Source organism: Hemiscyllium ocellatum, chromosome 36, assembly GCF_020745735.1.
Source record: "Hemiscyllium ocellatum isolate sHemOce1 chromosome 36, sHemOce1.pat.X.cur, whole genome shotgun sequence".
Taxonomy (NCBI): Eukaryota; Metazoa; Chordata; class Chondrichthyes; order Orectolobiformes; family Hemiscylliidae; genus Hemiscyllium; species Hemiscyllium ocellatum.
Window position 1 is genome coordinate 43346434 of NC_083436.1, and position 21964 is coordinate 43368397.

The 21964-nt window shown below is 41.5% G+C and overlaps 1 protein-coding gene across 2 annotated transcripts in view; it reads right to left on the reverse strand.

The window, feature by feature from the left end:
• Window positions 1-841: 841 nt before the first annotated feature.
• Window positions 842-21964, reverse strand: part of abcg2a (ATP-binding cassette, sub-family G (WHITE), member 2a) — a 76900-nt gene continuing 55777 nt past the window's right edge. Inside the window, exons 10-16 of one of the 2 annotated variants that reach the window (XM_060851305.1) lie at window positions 19838-19920; window positions 18138-18227; window positions 16675-16799; window positions 14378-14532; window positions 13056-13145; window positions 9946-10049; window positions 842-2776 (exon numbers count right to left, since the gene is read on the reverse strand). In XM_060851305.1, the coding sequence (XP_060707288.1) occupies window positions 2629-2776; window positions 9946-10049; window positions 13056-13145; window positions 14378-14532; window positions 16675-16799; window positions 18138-18227; window positions 19838-19920 (795 nt within the window). In that variant the 3' untranslated portion in view covers window positions 842-2628. The remainder of the gene's footprint in view (window positions 2777-9945; window positions 10050-13055; window positions 13146-14377; window positions 14533-16674; window positions 16800-18137; window positions 18228-19837; window positions 19921-21964) is intronic. The other variant, XM_060851306.1, reaches the window with a different exon arrangement.

Below are 21964 nucleotides of genomic sequence, written 5' to 3' on the forward strand. Positions count from 1 at the left end.
CTGTTTAAAAGATGGAAAGAGAAGTTGAGATGTTCAGGGAGGGAAGGAATTCCCGAGTTGAGGCCTAAGCAGGTAATGGTAGAGGCACCAATAGTGGAGTAATTTTTTAAAAATTCAGGGATGGTCCAGAAACTAGAATTGGAAGAATGCAGTGATCTCAGAAAGACTGTCCAATTTATTGGAATTCTTTGATCAAATGAAGTTCTGTGACTAAAGAGGTGTTGATACATGTACTGAACTTATATTTCCAGAAGAATTTTGATAAGGCAGCATTCCAATAGATTTTTTATTTTGGCAGAAAGAATTAAAAAATGCATATTATCTAGATAGTGAGAGATTGCTGCAAGACGTAGAGGTAACTGGGTGTCTTAATGCATGAAACACAAAGGTTTAAACATCAGTACATCATGTAGTTAAGAACGTTAGTACACTATAATTGTTAATTACAAGGAGATTTAAATGCAAAAGTAGGGAGGTCATGCTTCAGTTATACAGGACACCGATGTGACCAACTGTATACAATTTTTATCTCATTTAAGGAAGGACGTCAGTGCATTGGACACAGCCCAAAGAAGGTTTATTAGACAAAGTTGGAAGGTTGGGTTGTTTTATGTCGAAAGATTGGACAGACTGGGATTATATCTGCTGTAATTTAGAAAAATAAAGTGTCTTGATTTGAAACAGGAGATCCTCCTGAGGGGACCTGACAAAGGCCAAGGCTGAAATCAGGTAGCCAAGTCCAGGCCTAAAGTCACCTCCCCTGGTTTCCATCGCAGCACGGTGTCCCACTCACAACCAGCGTTCACCACCTCTCCTCCCACCACCACCACCACCACCATTGTTAATTATTAAGGCAAAGATATATAGATTCTGGGTAAGCAAGTGGTTAAAGGCTTTTGGGGGTAGATGGGAACTGTTTGCTTGTGTAGAGCTTGGGGTGTTTAAACAGACAGGCACATGCTATACAGATACACAATTTCAGACCCGTGAAAATTGCAGCCACTTTATCGTACACAAACTTTGAACTTTATAGTACACTCTGGGTGCATATATTCATTATGTCATCAGCCAAAGTCATGAAAATGTTGAACTTTACTTCCACAAGTAATGATCCAATAGTGATTTCTTTCAAATTAAACGTATCAAAATAATTTGCAAAATATATTTCCCAAAAATATATATAATTAACATTACAAAATTAAACAACCTTTATCCTTTTCAGCATTTTCAATTTACAGTTCTAATTTTTTACATTTTAACAGTACAAAGGAGAACAATAGCATGTCCGCTTTCATATACTGCAGCACAGCATAGACCTCCAAAATGGCATCAAAACTCAAAACACATCTGAAGATTTCTCAAGATGGGCAGCAGTGCAATTGATCATTTATAAACTCTTAATCAATGGCTGCCAAACCTCAAGGATTATCCCAGAGTCTCCAGGAATTAAAGATTAACTTCCCGGACACAGCAATGTGCATTTAAAGTGTTTGAATCTTTGTTCGCTAGCTATAAAAAGATTGGACATGAAGAGAAAGAAGATGATTGAGTCAGTCAGGAAGTTTCCAACTGGGTAATGAAGAGTCTGTTTGTTTCCTGCTGGTACAGGCATTGCAAGAATGAATGTGTCAGACAACCAATGGTGAAGTGGAAGATTGGATAAGGCAAATTTAAGGATTATGTCCAAGTAAAGTTGACAACCTTAATATCAATGCAACCTCAAACACAAAAGAGGCAGCTTTTGTAAGACCACGCAATTTAGGGATAATGTAAAGCCTATCCTAGTCAAGATGTTGAAGACAGTCGGTAATGTAGATAGACAAACTGGACAGAATGGTGTTGAGGGTGGGCCTCCCTGCCAGGTGGTAAGAGAAGGCCCACCAAACCACACTACAATCATGTGTCCTCTGGAACCAAGACCTAATGAGAGCTGCAGGTCAATGACAAGGAAGATGGTGGCTGCTGTCAGAGGATCGCTGAGCTACTCAGACACGTGCAAAAAAAAATGAAGTTATGATCTTGTAGGGTGGTAATCACAGAGAAGAATGCAGGCTACTCACCAAGGGCAGAAACTTAGCTCCCATTGGGCCCTCCTATCAATATCCAGTCCCTTTGTCAGTCAAAGGTAATACTGCCCCCAACCCCCAACACACACGTACACAACCACCAACAGCTACACTATTTTAGTTGCTGTCCACGCTGTTTGGCAACAGGCCTGGCTGCACTTGGGTAATCCCAATGGCAAAAGGTGAGGACTTCAAGTAGTCATTAACTAGCTACTTAAGGGCTCAAAGAGATGAGGCAGGGAGGCCAACTACGGGCTTTGCCACCAGGAACTTAATCCTGGACAGAGATTCAAGTATGCCACCAATTCACCTCGTTGCATGCTCATCACAAGACAGAAGATTCCACTGACAGACAGTCACAGAATAGCACAACAAACAAAAATAAATTCACAACCAATCATGTGGATGTACACTTCCATAAGGACACATAGTTGAGCTGTGTGAATCATTAACTAACTTTGAAACAAATAATATGCCAGTGGCATAGTGAGCAGGGGATCCCTTCCAAAAAAACCTAGGATGTCAAACAGAGGAGATTGGAGTCCGTGTCTAGTTATATAAATTATGACATTTTCTTCATGAATCGGAGTTTCAAGTAGGAAATGGTGAAACAAATAATCATTATGCAAACCAACGCTATATGATTCTGCCACAAGGCCCATTCAGTTGCTTCAATTCCTTGTCTGGTAAGGTATTCTTCTCCAGTGCATCTACAACACACAAAACATCACAAATTTATTCATTGAATCTGCAAGTTAAGGCCTCTGGTGATTGATATTTTAACATGTAGTCATTACCATTGAACAAAAATGACATTCATTTATGTATCACCTTTAACACAAAAATATTGTTACAAGGAATTCCTTAGGACTATTAAGAAAAGTAATTTACTGAATCACATAAGGAGACAATAGCTTGGTCAAAGAGACTGCTTTGAAAAGTTTTTTTAATTCATTAACGGGATATGGACTTGGCTGACGAGCTAGCATTTATTGTCCATCCCTAATTACGTTGATCTGAGCGGCTTACCATCACCATTCCAGAAGGCAGTTGTACATCAACTATATTGCTGTGGGTCTGAAGTCACATGTAGGCCAGATCCAATGAAGTTAACGGATTCCATCAATCCACATGCTCAGACCAATATTCTGGGGTTTTGGATTACTAGTCCATTGACCTATTCATTCATTCGTGGGATGTGACCATCAGTGGTTCAGCCAGCATTTACTGCCCACCCCTAATTGCCTAATGGGCAGTTGAGAGTCAACCACATTGCTAGAGTCACATGTAGGCCAAATCAGGTAAGGATGGCAGATTTCTTTCATTAATAATAGGAGTGATTACATTTCCGTTTTTTAAGACAATTGATAAAGGTCACATGGTCCTCATTAAATTTGCTTTTTTTAAAATTCCAGATTTCTACTGAATTCAAATTTCACTATCTGCCATGGTTAGACTTGAACACCTATCCTCTAGGAAATTAGTAAGTGATATTACCACTGCCTCCCCTAAGTGTCTGAGGGAGGAGAGAGACGTGTAGAGGGCTAGGAAGGGAATTCCAAAGATTACAGCTGAGGTAGACAAGCAGGAGGCTGGAAGAACACAGCAAGTCAGGCAGCATCAGGAGATGGGGAAGTCAACGTTTTGGGTGTAACCCTTCTTAAGGACTGGGGGTGTGTACAAGGGGAGCTGCATATCAAGGGGTGAGGTGGGGATAGGTGAATACAGATGGAGGTACAACCTGGTTGATTGATGGGAGGAATTAATCCGGTTGGTAGCTAAAAGGAAGGGTCGATGTGAGGAATGGAAAAGAAGGGGAGGGGCTGGGAAGGGAGTTGGGGAATGGGGAGGGAGGTTATTTGAAATTGAAGAACTCCGTGTTGAGTATTCCAGGCTGAAGGCTGCCCAGCTGGAAGATGAGGTGTTTTTCTTCCAATTTGTGGTTTCATTTGTTGTGGAAAAGGAGAAGCCGAGGATGGTCATGTCGGAAAGGGAGTGGGAAGGGGACTTAAAATGGGTGGGCCCACAGGGGCCAACCCGACCTCTCAGGCACTGCCCGTTTTAATTCCCCTTTCCAACATGACCATCCTCAGCCTCCTCCTTTGGTACAATGAATCAAACTCCAAATTGAAGGAACAACACCTCATCTTCTGCCTGGGCAGCCTACAGCCAGGAGGACACAACATTGAGTTCTCCAATTTCAAATAACCTCCCTTCCCTTCGCCCTCCCTTCCATTCCTCTCAATGACCCTTCCTTCTAGCTACCAACCGGATTCATTCCTCCGAACAACCAACCAGGTAATACTCTCTACCATGTCTTCACCTATCCACCCCTCACCACCCAGCAACCCCAGCCCTTTATCTGCAGCTCCCTTTATATCCACCCCTATTCCTGAAGAAGGGTTATACCTGAAACATTGATTTCTCCACCTCTTGATGCTGCTTGACTTGCTGTGTGCTTCCAGCCTCCTGCTAGTCTATCTTGGATTCCAGCAGCTGCAATTTTTTTTTATCTTTAACCAATGGTTAGAGCCCAGGCAACCAAAGACATAAACACAAATGGTAGAGAGTGATGTAAGTTAAGGATGGAATATGGCAGAATTGGAAGAACGCACTGGTGGACTTATAGAGATAATGAAGAGCAAAGCCATGGAGGGATTTCAACTTTAGGATGATTTGTAAAAGAATTCTGGCATTAGTAGACCAGTTAGCAACTATTACAGCATTTAGATCTTGGGAATATGCTGTTCAGTGCATCCAGTCCATTAACATGGAGAGAGATTATATAATGCTGTACTACAGAGAGATCTTTGATCACAAGGATGACACACAGATACAGCAAGTAGGAAGGCCAACATTCCATTTTTCTTCACTGCAGCTTGGATGGAATGTGTGCATACAGCTGTGTAGTGGTCTGTTAGCACAGTTTGCTGGATGACTGTTTTTGATTTGATATATACAGCACAAGTTCAATCCCCATACTGTTGAGGTCCTCATCTGAGCTGTGGTGACCTCCAGATTAAGCCACCACCTGTTGTCTCTCTAATGAGTGTGACAATGCTGTTTCTTTAACAAGGTATGTTGTCCTTGGCTTTTTCTTTCCAGCGAGGTTAGAAAAGACACAGAAGTCTGGGGTTGAAGGGTTTTAGGGCTAGTTTGCCTCAGACAGAAGGTTTTCAACTGGCAAGGAACTGCAGATGGGCCTTTTAAAAATAGGGAAACCGTTGTGTTACAGTTTTCACACAGGTCTCACTGACAGGAAACTTCCTACCATCAGTCACGGGCTCATTAAACGATTTACAGTTTTTACCTGCATTATGCTCATTAAAACCTGGTCTTAAACCCAGAATTTCTGGGCTACAGACTACCCATTGTGCAAGAAGAATCTACAAATGGAGAAGTTTATAGAAGCTAGAAAACTTCAAGAAATAAACAGTGATATCTTGAAAAGTGTCCATATTAGATAGGGTAGTGGTGCTGGACATCTTAAAAAGCACAAAGGTGGATAAATCCACAAGACCTGGTCAGGTGTATCCCAGAACATTAGGGTAAGCTAGGAAAATGATTGCTTGGCCCCTTGCTGAGATATTTGTATCATTGATAGCCATGGGTGAGGTACCAGAAGACTAGAGGGTGGCAAATGTACTGCCATTATTTAATAAAAATGATAAGGAAAAGCCAGGGAACTATAGATCGATGAACCAGTGGTGGCTAAATTGTTGGAGGGATTCTGAGGGACAGGATGTTGCCTGTATGCAAGGTAGACTGGTTAGCAAGATTAGAATCCAGGGAGAGCTAGCCATTTGGATATAAAATTGGCCTGAAAGTAGAAGACAAAGGTTGGTGGTGGAGGGTTGTTTTTCAGAATGGGAGCCTGTGACCAGCAGTATACCACAATGATTGATGCTGTCTCCATTGTTTTTCGTCATGTATAAAAATGATTCGGATGTCAATATAGGAGGGATGTTTAATAAGTTTGCAGATGACACCAAAATTGGTGGTGTAGTGGACAGTGAAGATGGTTATGTCAGGGTACAATGGAACCTTGATCAGATGGGCAAATGGGCCAAGGAGTGGCAGATGAAGTTTAATTCAGATAAATGTGAGGTGTTGCATTTTGGTAAGGCAATCAAGGCAGGACTTATACACTTAAATGGTAGATTTCTGGGGAGTATTGCTGAACAAAGGGACCTTGGGGCGCAGGTTCATAGTTCCATGAAGGTGGAGCCTTAGGTAGATAGGACTGTCGAAGGCATTTGGTATGCCTGCCTTTATTGATCAGTGCATTGATTACAGAAGTTTGGATGTTATGTTGCAGCCGTATGGGATATTGGTTAGGCAACTTCAGGAATACAGTGTTCAATTCTGGTCTCCCTGCTGGAGGAAAGATGTTGTGAAACTTGAAAGGGTGCAGGAAAGATTTAGAAGCATGTTACAGGGTTTGAGCTATAGGGATAGGCTGAATGGGCTGGGGCTATTTTTCCTTGAATGTCAGAGGCTGAAGGGTGACCTTATAGAGATTATAAAATCATGAGGGGCATGGATAAGGTGAATAGCCAAAGTCTTTACCCGAGGGTGGGAGAGTCCAAATTTAGAGAGCATAGGTTTCAGGTGAGGGGGAAAAGATGTAAAAGGGTCCAAGGGGGCAATATTTTCACAGAGGTTGGTGCATGTGTGGAATAAGCTGCCAGAGGAAGAGGTGGAGGCTGGTACAATTACAACATTTAAAAGGCATCTGGATGGGTAGATGAATAAGTTGATCTTGGGGAGACATGAGCCAATTGCAGGCAGATGGGCTAGATTAATTTAGGATATCCGGTCAGCACGGACGAGTTGGACCAAAGGGTCTGTTTCCATGCTGTACAGCTCTATGACTCGAGTGTAAAAGTAGGGTAATTTTGGTATGTGTACAGTGGGAATGGATTATAAAAATGGAAACGTGTTGCTGCAACTGTACAAGGAATTATTGAGTCTACTGTGTACAGTTTTACTCTCTTTACTTGTAGTAGAAGCAATTCAGAGAAGATTCACTCAGTTGATTCCTACATTGAGAGGGTCACCTTTTGAAGAAAGATTAGCCAAGTTAACTAATTTCAATAGAGTTGAGAAGAATGAGAGATTCTTATTGAAGCATGTAAGAATGTGAGGAAGCGTGGCAGGTAGATGCTGGCAAGATACTTCTCTGGGAATCTGGAACGAGGGAAAACAGTTTAAAAATAAGGGCTCTCCTATTCATATTGTTTTGTAAGGAGATGAGGAGTAATCTCTTCCAGAGGGCACTAATCTCTGGAGTTCACTATTTAGTGAGGCTTTGTTATTGAATATGTTCAAGTCTGGGTGAGACTGCATCAGATCATCAAAAGAGTAAAGAGTGGAGGGAGGGGTGTATAGCAGATAGGAAAGATGTTTTGATGCATTTGTCTAATTTTTCCTTAAATATATACATGCTGTTCTTTTCCCTGTAGTACAGTTGTACATTCTCACTCACTTCTGGCCAAAAAATGTTGTAACTGTGGAATTTTCTTCGGACAGTTTTGTGAAGTCACAAAGTAATTAATGATGAGGACCCTGGTTACTCTGCCACCAGGTGGCAGTGTTTCACAGTCCTGTATAATCATCACCATTGTAAGATTTTAAAGAAATGTCCAGCAATTTCTGTCAAATCTACAGGACAAGTTTACAGGTAGAAGGTTAGAGGTATGTCAATCTTATAGACTAGAACTAAGGAATTTAGTAGTACAATAACTGGATTGGTAATCCAAAGACCCAAATTAACACTTTGGTTACATGAGTTTAAATCCTGCCATCTAATATTATAATAGTGGCCATGAAGCTAAACATCTTATTCAGTAATTCCCTTCAGGGAAATCTGACATCCTGTCCTGGTCAGATGGCCTACATGTGATTCTAGCCCCATGGCAACGTAGTTAACCCTCATCTGTTTCTGAAATGATTTAGCAAGTCATTCAATACAACCAAACCAGTACAGAAAAGTTAAATGAGAATGAAACCAGATAAGCACATCTTCATCATCCTACAGGCACTTTAAACAATAAACGGTCACTCTGCCCATTCTACTAAACTATGTCTTCCTCACTTGGAAACTTGTGACAAATTTGGGTAACTCAGTCAAGTTCCAGACTCCTTCATTTATGTCCTGTCTAATCCACAGGTTAAGTTCAATTGTTGTTGACAATGGGATGCAGTTGAGTGGCTCTTTACCTCCAGACCTCTGGAAGTCACATGGCATCAGGACAAAAGGACAAGGAAACCTGCTGGTTATCACGTGGAGACCCCCTCCTCCCTTAGATCAGTATTCCTCCATGTTCAATGACACACCCGCATTTACAACACTACTGATTGGTCAATTCATGGAGAATCATAGAAGAATGATCGTTTCTGACTCAGTGTGGGATTCTGATTTCCCTTTAAGCCTCTTAGCCACCTTCAGATGTCTGCTGTGAAAATACTATTCCAAGTTTGAAAGATATATGACCACCTTTATGCTACAATTTAGAATGCCACAACTGCTAAATATAACTTGCTATTTATTTGGTACTTAGATGCTATTTATATGAAACAGGCAACCAGAACAACAGGAATAAGACTGTTTCCCAGAAAGTCCAGTTAGTGTTTCCGCATGACAGTTATGATATGGAGGTGCTGGTGTTGGACTGGGGGGTGGGGGTGGGGTGGGGGTGGGGTACAAAGTCAGACACCAGGTTATCGTACACAGGGTTCATCTGAAATCATACGTCTTCGGAGTACAGCTCCTTCGTCACGTGAAGTGACCGAAGGGTCTGTTTCCATGCTGTACATCTCTATGACTCTATGAAGTGGGAAAAACAACATGAAAATACGAGTTTTAAATTACTGATGAAACTTTCTTACTGTTACCGTAAAAATTAGGAACAGGAGTATAGGCCATTTTGCCCATCAAGCTTACCACTGTTCAATGTTTAAGGCCTTTTGACCTTGCCCTTCACCCCCTTGCAGATTAACAATTTGCCTAACAGCACCTTGCAAGTATTCAATGACCATGCCTCAGATGTTTAGTTTAGTTTCCCTATAGTGTGGAAACAGGCCCTTTGGCCCAACCAGTCCACGCTGACCCTCCGAAGAGCAGATCCATTTCCCTCTGACTAATGCAGCTAACGCATGGCTAATTCACCTGACCTGCACATCTTTGGTCTGTGGGAGGAAACTGGAGCACCTAGAGGAAACCCACGCAGACACGGGGAGAATGTGCAAACTCCACAAAGGCAGTCGCCTGAGGCTGGAATTGAACCTGCCACCCTGGTGCTGTGAGGCAGCAGTGCTAACTGCTGAGCCATTGTACTGCCCAATACAATGTAGGGAGTGTATTTTGTTTTACAAAGCAGGGAAGTGGGAAGGAAGTGGATGTACAATATCTTTTAACATAAAATCCTGTTTAAAAAAAATCCCATTCCTACTCATCCGTTACACAACAATGAATTTTGGCATGGGCAGCATATTATCAGGGCCAGTTTTAATAAGTTTGATTGACCATGGATTCTTTGTATGATGGAGCAAGTTCAGCACTGGGTGAAGTTGGCATGCTGGGCACTCAACCTACATTACATCACATCCTGCCAAAACATATCCAGTCAAGGCCAGTCCCATTACTCTGCAAGCTATGCTAGAAGCTACCCTTATCCAACAACGTTACTTATATCTTCACCCCCTCCTCTCTCCTCTACCTTTCCTCTTCCCCATTTTTCTAGAATATCCCTAACTCATTTTAGGGTTCAACTAGGAATAAGGGTTGGATTTGCATATGTACATAGTGGCATGCAATAGATCTTTGAGACATTAAAATGAAATTATTCTGTAACATTTAGGCTATTTTTCAACTTACATCAGCATTTCAGCGTTTGTGCTACAGTTGTTTTCATTGGGAACAAGCACTGATTCAGAATTGTTGCAAAAATTCAGTCCAACAAATTCATTCACTTGTAGAGCCTGTGTAAAATCAAAGCAGTATATTGGGTAACGTGATCACTCTTCGTACTTTCTTAACTCAAGTAAAATTGAGAGTTCGAGATAAAATAAAGCACACAAGCCAGGTACTGAGTATATTTAGAGCTGAAAATGTGTTGCTGGAAAAGCGCAGGTCAAGCAGCATGAGAATCGACGTTTCGGGCATGAGCCCTTCTTCAGGAATCCTGATTCCTGAAGAAGGGCTTATGCCCGAAACATCGATTCTCCTGTCCCTTTGATGATGCCTGACCTGCTGCGCTTTTCCAGCAACAGATTTTCAGCTCTGATCTCCAGCATCTGCAGTCCTTACTTTCTCCACTGAGTATATTTAGGCTACTCATAATATAGAGCACTTCTTCAAAGTTCACTTGGAGGTCACAGGATTGTTCTTGGCCCCTGTGTCAGTACCAGCTCCATGAATGAGCTGTCCCAATTTAGCTCCACTTCTCTGCTCTTCCTTACAGCTATAAAAATGTTTTCCTTTATCCAACTGTCTTCTGTAAATATCCCTTTTGGCTGCAGCATTCCTGCTAGCAAGAATATTGTGTTAAAAATAAATCTCTTCCTTCCCCTCTACATCTTTTATGAATAACTGTAGGTCAGTGGCTCTGGTTAGAATAAGGAAACAGTTTCTCCTATTAAGCAAAGCTGTTCATGCCTCAGAACGCATCCATCAACTCTCCATTTTCTCTGCCCTCAGGAAAACAACAATTATATATTTAGCTTCTATATTAAACTCTAAAGACTTCTTAAACTTTAGGCTAATTTGAATATGCCAATTGCCAATGAGCCAATAATCTGCGCCACAGCATGGGAACTATCACTTTCAAACTTCCAGTTGGTTCAGTTCCTAATCAGAGCTTTAATGAGCATCAAAGGTAACAGAATCTTATTCTATAATGTATTGTATGGAGGTATTGGACAAATCAAGAATTTTGAGATTTAAGTTACATCTCTCTTCACTGGAACCATTTTCATTAACCGTTTCTACATCCTAAGTGTTCACTTCTCTCAAAGTGCAGCTCCCAGCATGAGACACATCACTCCTGTTGAGGCTAAACCAATGATTTTTTTTTCCCAAAGCAAAGGCTCAAGAAGACACGAGACAGACTTAGTGAAATGTGCAAACAAATGGCAGGTACAAAGTAATTAATAGAAGTGTAAAGTAATTAGTTTTAGAAGGAAGAATTGAAAGGGTTCAGAAAAGATTTACAAGGATGTTGCCAGGGTTGGAGGATCTGAGCTACAGGGAGAGGCTGAACAAGCCGGGGCTGTTTTCCCTGGAGCGTTGGGGGCTGAGGGGTGACCTTATAGAGGTTTACAAAATTATGAGGGGCATGGATAGGATAAATAGACAAAGTCTTTTCCCTGGGGTCAGGGAAAAGGTGGACGCTAGGAAATTGTTTCCGTTAGGTGAGGGGACTAGGACCCGTGGACACAGCCTTAGAATTAGAGGGGGTCAATTCAGAACAGAAATGCGGAGACATTTCTTCAGCCAGAGAGTGGTGGGCCTGTGGAATTCATTGCCACGGAGTGCAGTGGAGGCCGGGACGCTAAATGTCTTCAAGGCCGAGATTGATAGATTCTTGACGTTACAAGGAATTAAGGGCTACGGGCAGAATGCTGGTAAGTGGAGTTGAAATGCCAATCAGCCATGATTGAATGGCGGAGTGGACTCGATGGGCCGAATGGCCTTACTTCCACTCCTATGTCTTATGGTCTTATGGGGAGTCCAGAACTAGAGGGCTTAATTTAGGGTGAGAGGGGAAAGATATAAAAGAGACCTAAGGGGCAACATTTTCACACAGAGGGTGGTACGTGTATGGAATGAGCTGCCAGAGGATGTGGTGGAGGCTGGTACAATTGCAACATTTAAGAGGCATTTGGATGGGTATATGAATAGGAAGGGTTTGGAGGGATATGGGCCGGGTGCTGGCAGATGGGATTAGATTGGGTTGAGATATCTGGTCGGCATGGACGGGTTGGACCGAAGGGTTTGTTTCCGTGCTGTACACCTCGATGACTCTATAAATGGAATTTTAAGAACAGATGCAGAAACTAGGGGGAATTCACATACTGATATCTTAGTTAAAAGAAACATTGGATTTTTTTGAATACAGGCAAAAGTTATGCTGAACTTCTACAGATCACTGGATAGACCTCAGATAGAGTATTATATTCAATTCTGGCCATTGTACTTTCGAATGGATGCATAGACTTTGGGAAAGATGCACAGGAAGTGTTGCAGGAGTGAGGGACTTCAGTGATGTGGAAAGAATGATGAGGAGCCTTAGAGCAGAGAAGGTTATGAGTAATTTTAACAGGAATTTTCACTTCCAAGGGGACCAAGAACTGAAGGGCAATGATTTAAGTTCACTTGCAAAAAGATCCAGGGTGGAGAGGAGGAGGATTTTTTGTAGAAGCAGTGAGTTGTTGTGATTTGGAATGTACTGCCTGAACAAGTGGAGGAAGCAGATTCAGATTAGATTACTTACAGTGTGGAAACAGGCCCTTCGGCCCAACAAGTCCAAACCGATCCGTCGAAGCGCAACCCACCCAGACCCCTACATTTATCTCATACCTAACACTATGGGCAATTTAGCATGGCCAATTCACCTGACCCGCACGTCTTTGGACTGTGGGAGGAAACCGGAGCACCCGGAGGAAACCCACGCAGACACGGGGAGAACATGCAAACTCCAACACAGTCAGTCGCCTGAGGCGGGAATTGAACCCGGGCCTCTGGCGCTGTAAGGCAGCAGTGCTAACCGCTGTGCCACCCACTAAATAGTAGCTTTCAATGCAAATACTGGAAAAGGGAAAAAAAATTGTAAGGCTCTGGGATGAGAAAGCTAAGGAATAAGACTAATTTGAAAGCTCTTTCAAAAAGCTAGAACAGGCACAATGGACTGAATAGCCTTTTGTGTTGTATGACTGTATTTCCAAACACCCATTCTTCTATTAAGGTGGTGATTTCATGACACTTACGGTCAAGCCATAACGTGGGATACTGAAATACTTCAGCCAATTCAACCAGTTTACCACACTTGGTAAGTTCACCAGGAGGCCAGAGAAAAGCTAGAGAAAATTACAAATAGTTATCAGAAAGACACAACCCCAAGATTTCAACCATGTTGGCTGTCACTGAGGTAGACTTTATAATCAAAATGTAATCACTATGACATGATGATTTAAATAATCTATCTACTATTACTCAAGAGAGAAAAATAATTAAAACTGAGTTACTAATTAATTCTTCTACAAATTCTCCCCCAAGCCACACACCATCCTGACTTGGAAATATATCATCAATAAAAACTGAAAGAACAGCAGATCCTGTAAATTAATAACAAAACAGAAGTTGCTGGAAAAGCTCATCAGGTCTGGCAGCATCTGTGAAGAGAAATCAGTGTTAAAGTTCAAGGTCCATTGACCCTTCCACAGAACGGTCACTGGACCCAAAACGTTAACTCTGACTTCTCTTCACAGATGCTGCCAGACCTGCTAAGCTTTTCCAGCAACTTCTATCTTTGTGTTGGAAATATATCACCATTCTTTCAGTATTACAGAGTCAAAACCCTGGAACCCTCCCTGCCCCACTTCATTTTGGATCTGGACAAACGGACTGCAGCAATTCAAGAAGGAAGCTCATCATCACCTTCTCCAGGACAACGAGAGATGGACAGCGGCACCCACTTCCCAGGAGTTAAAAATGGCATTAGGCCACAGGTGTCATTGTAATGTGAGATTGTAATCCAGTCATAGCCAATGAGAATGGTATCCTGTATGTTCAGGACGTTAACTCATATCTGGGCCACTTGTGTGAGAACAATGGTGTATAATTTGGCATTAGAGTTGTGGTTTGATACTGCTTTTTCATTTTAGTTGGCTATTTATTGGTTCAATGTTTCTATATGAGTCATGCCATCAAATGGGAAACACCTACATAACAAAAGAAAAACACTGGTGGACATTATGCAACAAATCTCTTTTCAGAATACCCTTCTCAAAATTTTACACAGCCACAAAATAGGAAATTGGGACGGATGACCAGGAACTTGATCAGAGTGAGTTTTTTGTTTAAGGACCATTTAAAGAAGAGGAAAGAGAGGTTATCTTTAAGAGCTTGAGACATATGCAACTGAAGGAACAATAATGAATAGTGAAATTCCGATGATGAGGAATGCTTAATAGCCCAGAACTGGGACAGCAAAGATATCCAGGTGGATTATAGGGCTGCTGCAGATTATAAAAGCAGGGAGAGATTTGCAGATGTAAGTGTAAATAAAAATGCAATATATTCAACATACGATCATGAGAACAAAAATAACAGTAATCATCAGGTTGGCAATTGCTATAATACTCTGTCCAGTTGCAACAGCCAATCCCAGAGATGCAGCTGTAATGGCCACTAGGGCTAATGTCAACAATAGGATGAAAAAGGCTCCAGGCTGCAGCTTGAATCCTGAAAAATAAAATGAGTAGTCAAATTTCAAAAACAGTGCCACTCAAATATATTTCACAAAAGCTGTTAGTCCATAATCACAGCACAGTGCTGCATCACATTCTATCTCCATTATATTTCAGCGCCGTAGATTTTGATAGCCTTCTTTGTAGATTCGGAACCACTTTTAATCAAAACAGATTTAATTGATTTTTTATCTATTAGACAGGCCGACATGCTTGAAACTTTCTGAATTCATGCTTTAAATATTCTTGAACCAAATTTGTTTTTATTTTATTTTATGGAATATTTCCTTCAAAAATTGTTTATATCATGGGATTTAATACCAAGCGCATTCATATTTTTCTATGTTGTTACTAGTGTATATTTAATGATTACGTTTGAAACAACCCCAAACCAGGAATCATCCAGATATTGAGCAATAACCAGAGATTAGACCTAGCTTTGTCCTAATCTAGTTGACAATAGCAAAAGAACCGTTCAGTTTTCTAATTATGGCATTAAACTAATGTTGAGCGATATTTTTATGAAGCTATTAAATACCGTGTTATCTGGCCTTTTAAGCTTGATATGTTTGACAACAGTAATTTTACACAAACATTAATTTAATTAATTTCTGGTCAGGCTTCGACTAGGCCCAGTCCTTTACATGTGAATGATGCACCCACTGCCACAGGTTTGGCTGCTCATTTAATGCTGGAATGTCAACACGGTGTAACAGCAGGACTGAGGTTTTGTTTTGCATTCCAGCTTTGGGTAGAAGATCTGTGTTCAACACTTACTTACCCTGGAGATGTGTCATGACATCTCCAACAAGGGTGATTAAAATAATGATATTGGTTGGTTAGTTAGATGATCAGAGTCTGATACAAAGTTTGCATGTTCAATTCTTGTTGGAGTCAGCAAATGTTCACAAGATGAACCATGCCCAGAACACTTTCAGAGAGGTCTTGCATCACAGTGGTATGGTCCCTAGTTCTGAGCCAGCAGTTCCAGGCTCAAGACCCATCTATCCCAGAACCATGGTGTAGCATGTCAAAACAGGTTTATTTTATTTAACAAAAAAATCTAATACCTGTAGGACAAAGTCATTCTGCTTCCTATCCTGCCATTCAATGAAGTCATTACTAATCTACATCTCAACACGGTCTATCTGGATTAATTCTGAATCCCTTAGTACCCTTGTCTAATAAATGTATTAACTTTAGTTTCAAAATTTCCAAGTGACGCAGCATTAACAGCTTTTTATTAGGAGGGGATAAGTTACTGATTTCCACTCACTTTCACGTGAGCAAGTGCTTCCTGTCACTGTCCCAAATTGTTTGCTTCTAATTTAAAAATTTCTGACCCCTTATTCCAGACTCCCTACCAAAGGAAATAATTTTTTCTCTATTGACCCTCTCAAATCCTTTAATCATCTAAAATATCTTAATAGATCACAACTTCACAGTCATAGAGATGTACAGCACGGAAACAGACCCTTCGGTCCAACCCGTCCATGCCAACCAGATATCCCAATCCAATCTAGTCCCACCTGCCAGCACCTGATCCATATCCCTCCAAACCCTTCCTATTCATATACTCATCCAAATGCCTCTTAAATGTTGCAATTGTACCAGCCTCCACCACTTCCTCTGGCAGCTCATTCCATACACGCACCACCCTCTGTGTGAAAAAGTTGCCCCTTAGGTCTATTTTATATCTTTCCCCTCTCACCCTAAACCTATGTCCTCTAGTTCTAGACTCCCCCAGCCCAGGGAAAAGACTTTGTCTATTTATCTTATCCATGCCCCTCATGATTTTGTAAACCTCTATAAGGTCGCCCCTCAGCTTCCGACACTCCAGGGAAAACAGCCCCAGCCTATTTAACCTCTCCCTATAGCTTAAATCCTCCAGCCCTGGCAAAATCCTTGTAAATCTTTTCTGAACCCTTTCAAGTTTCACAACATCTTTCCGATAGGAAGGAGACCAGCATCTTCAAATTGATAGTTTATCTTTGAACGACAGGAATCCACAGAAAAGCAAATCTCAATTAGATCACTCCTTAATGTTTGGCCATTTGTTAATGGTGAAAAATGCACTGATTCCATGTTCACTTTTTGCTTTCTAGGATTATTTTGCCTTTGCAGCATCGCAACTCACCTATCAAGAAGTAGGTTGTGACTGAAAGTACAGTGGCTGGTGCTATTCTCATAGGAATCAGGTCAACAAGTAACTTTGCTATGAAGTATGCATGCACTCTGTAATAGCCACTGATATATTCGTGTCTGTGAGGAAAATAAAATCACCATAACATTTTGATTAGTCAGGATTGGACATAGCAAAACACCATCTTTACCACCTACTCCCCTCAAGCGACGAGGAAACAGTTTCTCTGGGTGGAAATTAATGGAGGAGATGAAGGTGTAGCTCACTGACTGGAAAACTTGGGAGACCCTAAGTTGCTTCTTTTAGGGAATGTCTGCAACATTAAGTTCCCATCAGGCTCTTAACTGGACAGTTGAAGGCCATCCCCAAGATCAAGAATCATGGTGGCACAAATCCCATCGGTTGGGAACTAATATCAAACAGCACCTTGCAGGTCTATTAAATGGCAACATCACTGCAAAGGGCACCCACTAAAAGTGTTAATCTCAGGCCTCAAGTGAATGATTGCGAGCGGTAGTGGATATGGGTGTTGAAGGGTAAAAAATCATGGAGGAGGTTGTTTGGCATTAAGGGATTGGTTTTCAGTTGCCTTCCTAATTTTGGATGTACTGATTAGGCACCGAATGCCTTTGATCAAGACCAAACCTCTCCACACTTCCTTTCACTCTCCAGAGCCCACAAGCAAGTGTTTGCCTGTCAGGTGTGCCTCAAGCACTCAGCAGACTGGCCTGTTGGAAACCAACCTCGCAGCCAATAGCATACTGCTGATGGCGGGGGGCAAGCTCAGAGTCACGCTTGTCGCCAAGTCCCGCCCTCCAGAACTGTCAATGAGTAGCTAAGCTGGATAGTGGGCACTGCTGTTTTGGGGTTTTGGACTGGGAAATTTTGGCAACTTAGGGAGAAGGGGTCAAGAGTATTGGCAGGGTGTGTTTTAAAGAATGGGTGAATGGAAGGAAATAGTTGGCTTCCTTTCTTCTTGGGACTGGTGCCCCCAGTGGTCAATGGGCACCCTCCAGTGATAGCACCTCTTTTCTTTCCCACTGTGTTAAGCATTTTTAAAACGTTGAGTGTCTCACCTCCACCAGCCTGACACCCATGCTATCCATATTATGACGTGGACAGCTTACTATTGGGATCAATTGAGCTTTACATTCATTTCCATGCAGTAGGCAGGCTGATGAATTTGGCACTTTTTCCTCTGTATTACAGGTGTGTGATTGGGTGTGGGTGGGAAGATGCTGGCCTGGGCACCCTCCCCGTATTAAATTCTCAATCACAACGCACCCAATGGGCAACATCCAATTCCCACACTGTATCAGAGTATCTATTTGAGCTATTGCTGGTTGTTTCAACTCAAAAATGTTTGCTGCAAGCAAATTATTCTAATTCACAATTCTAATTATAGACAAACATTTCAGATTTAGCATTAATACAGGAAAGTCAAAGTTATCACCTACATGAAAATCTTCTTTTCTATAACGAAGAGCTCGATAACAGACAGGCTAGTGAAACACTGATTGGTGGTCAGGAAGAAAAATGCACCTGCTCTGTAAGAAAAAAGAAGTCATTACCAAACCTTACTTATTCCAGATTTTCCCAATGCAATTACTACGTTTGTTCAACCTTAACCTACTACAGTACTGCAAGATGTCCCCTAGCAACAATTATCAGATTAGACTTAACTGTGGCCCCTTAAAGAGACATTGGGACATGTGATCAAAAGCTTGGTCCAAGAGATAGGCTGTAAGGAGTGAATTCAAAGGAGGAGCCTGAGGTAAAGAGGGAAATCCTTAACTGGGTCAAGGCAGCTGAGCCACAAGGTGCACAAATGGCTGGGTTTGGAGCTCTTAAAGAATTGGAGGGATTAGGTGGAGGTCATGGCGAAAGTTGGAAATGAGGATAAGAACTTTTGGACCAAGTGATAAGGTTAGGATTAGAAAATCCAGTGATCCCATGGATGATGAGTGAACAATAATTGATGCCAGTTAGGATCAATACAGCAGGAATGTGGTGTCAGTTAAAGCCTGAGGAGGATGCAGGAGACCAGGAGAGATTTGAAATATTCAACCGAAGATAAAAAGAGGGTGAACAGCAAATATAAAAACAGCTGAATATTCCTGCCTATAGAACTGTTTTCAAATAAATATACTGTCAATATTTTACAATTAGGGGGAGCTCTAGGTATTAAACTATGCAGCAAAATGTCATACAAAAATTGGACAGATAAACAGAAAATTATTGCAAGAAAGGTCTTTGATTAAAATCAAATTGATTTTCAAAGTCTAATATTAGTAAGGTTAGGAATACCTCAAAAGATAAATAATCTAAGATTTTAAATCCAATCTAAAAGCATTATCAAATGATTGACAGTACTGTACATTGCACGGATATCCAATTATTCCTTAGCAGCCAGACATTTTGTCACCAATAAGTCTCAAATTTATGAACCACCATTGTTAGTAAATAACTAAAGATGCATACTCAGAGTTGAAATGAGTACAAATATATACATATGGTTTCATAATGTGCTTGTGATATCAATTCCCAGTGCTATACAGTGTCAACTGTGGTATTAACACACCAAGGACCAACTCTTCTGAAACGTCGACCTCTACATTTCCTGATACTACCTGGCTTGCTGGGTTCTTCCTGCCTCCTGCCTGTCTATCTTAAATTTCTTCGGCTGCCCCCACCCCCCACTTCGTCAGGTTTTATGGATAATTTCTTACCATGATGCCTAGTGGGTTTTATGACTATCTTTTACCAAACATACATCATTAACTACCTGACCCATACCAATGGTGCTTTCTTCATCTCATTCTACCATTCACCATACTCTGAACAACTTGCTATAATCCGGATATCCTGCAATTGACTGGCATTCCTTGCAAGCATACCTCAAGAATTTATACATTTTCACAATGAAGTTTGCATTTCTAAGTTTGTATTTTTCACAAAATTGCCATTAATTGAAGTGATCATTTTTTGATTGTATTCATGATTAACAAACAAAAGAACTGAAAGAGTAGCTCAGTTTCAAGATGTGGTGGGCCGCTGCATAAGTGTAATTTATGTTGTCATGTCAACGAGCATGTTCTCCTTTGGAATTTAGAGTTTTCAGTTAAGTTTTTAAGTTGATCTCTCAAGTTATACCAACCTGTTTTGGATACCCGTCATATCATTTTGTACTCCAAAAAATATGGCTCCCACAATCAGTCCCAGGACAAGTGAAACCATCACCTAATTAAGAGTAGAGTTTGTTAGAACAATAAAACATTTCGAGAATACATGATCCAATTGTTTTTTTTGTTCATTAAATGTGGGTGTTGCTGCCCAGTCTAACAGTTATTGGCCAGCCCTAGGTGCCTTTGAGAAGTAAGGCAGTGGTGGGCATCTGTTTTCTTGATGCTTTTAGATTAGATTAGATTACTTACAGTGTGGAAACAGGCCCTTCGGCCCAACAAGTCCACACCGACCCACCGAAGTGTATACCACCCAGACCCATTCCCCTACATTTACCCCTTCACCCAACACTACGGGCAATTCAGCATGGCTGATTCACTTGACCTGCACATTTTTGGACTGTGGGAGGAAACCGGAGCACCCAGAGGAAACCCACGCAGACACGGGGAGAATGTGCAAACTCCACACAGACAGTCACCTGAGGCGGGAATTGAACCCAGGTCTCTGGCGCTGTGAGGCAGCAGTGCTAACTGTGCCACCCACTAAGGGAAGGAAACACCTTTAGGGAAGGTATTTCAGGTGATATAGTGGTATCGTCACTGGACTAGAAATTTGGCGATGCAGGCTAATGCTCCAGGGATCTTTATAATAGACAAAACTACAATAGATAGCTTTATCCATTATAAAGCTAGCGTCAGTAATGGTAACTATGATATAATCATTGATTGTCAAAAAAATTGATATGATTCACTAATTTTCTTTCAATTAGGAAATACAGCATCCTTGCCCACATGGCCTATGTGTAAATCTAGATTGAGAGTATTATGGTTGACTCTTGATTCAAAAAGGGTAGTTAAATTAGGGTCGAGAGGGTGGTTCTGGATGAGGGGCCCAAAACATCGATTCACCTACTTCTAGGATGCTGCCTGACCTGCTGTGCTTTTCCAGCAGCACACTCTTGACTCTGATCTCCAGCATCTGCAGTCCCTCATTTTCTCCTCTGCAACTAAATTAGGATGTGGCATTGCTGGCAACGTCCACATCTTATGGATGGACAAAATAAATTAACATCTGAGCAGGATAGGTAGCCCAATCATTCATGTTGCCCTTTGGTATCTTACACAAGGAGCTATATACTGTGCCCAAGTCATGCAAGAAGTCTGGATATACTGCAACTGATTCTGACCCCATCTATGCTTGATGACAATACATTCGAGAAACGGCTCCAAGGATTGAATGATCTACTCGTGCTCCTAAGTCCTCCACAGAAATGAATAGTATTAGGCAGGAGCCCCTGCATATTAACACTTTTCTATCTTAGTAGAGGGCTTAGAGCAACTGTTGAATTCTCAGTTCCTGCCTTTTCCATCCTCCAGGTCCAACTAAGCACTGAATGGTGGCACGGTGGCTCAGTGGTTAGCACTGCTACCTCACAGCACCAAGGACCCGGGTTTCATTCCAGCCTTAGGCGACTGTGTGTGGAGTTTGCATATTTACCCCATGTCTGCATGGGTTTTCTCCGGGCGCTCCGGTTTCCTCCCACAATCCAAAAATGTGCAGGTTAGGTGAATCGGCCGTGCTAAATTGCCCATAGTGTGAGGTGCATTAGTCAGGGTAAATATGGGGAAATGGGTCTGGGTGGGTCACTCTTCGGAGGGTCAGTGTGGACCTGTTGGGCCGAAGGGCCTGTTTCCATACTGTAGGTAATCTCTAACCTAATCAGAAAACATATAGATTCTCTGGCTCGACTGCCAATTTAGATTTTAATTAGGAAGAAAAATAGAGTGTACAGAGGTATAGTCCCCATTGTGCAGATGCTAGGGTCCACAATTGAAGAAATGATGTAACAAAGCATTAATTAAACTTTTTAAATTGTGTGTGTGTGTGAACTACAGAATGCCGAATGTAAATGTCATTAAAGTGCCTCACTTCACTGTAGGAACATCACCATTTTATTCAGTAACAGCTCTCCTCATTATTTTGCATAGTACCATAGGAATTTTAAAATGTTGACAAGTCAAGTCAAATAAGACAGGTAGTGGATCTGATGTATTAAAACCAGTCAGTCCTCTTCTAAATAAGGGTGAGAGGGTGGGGGTGT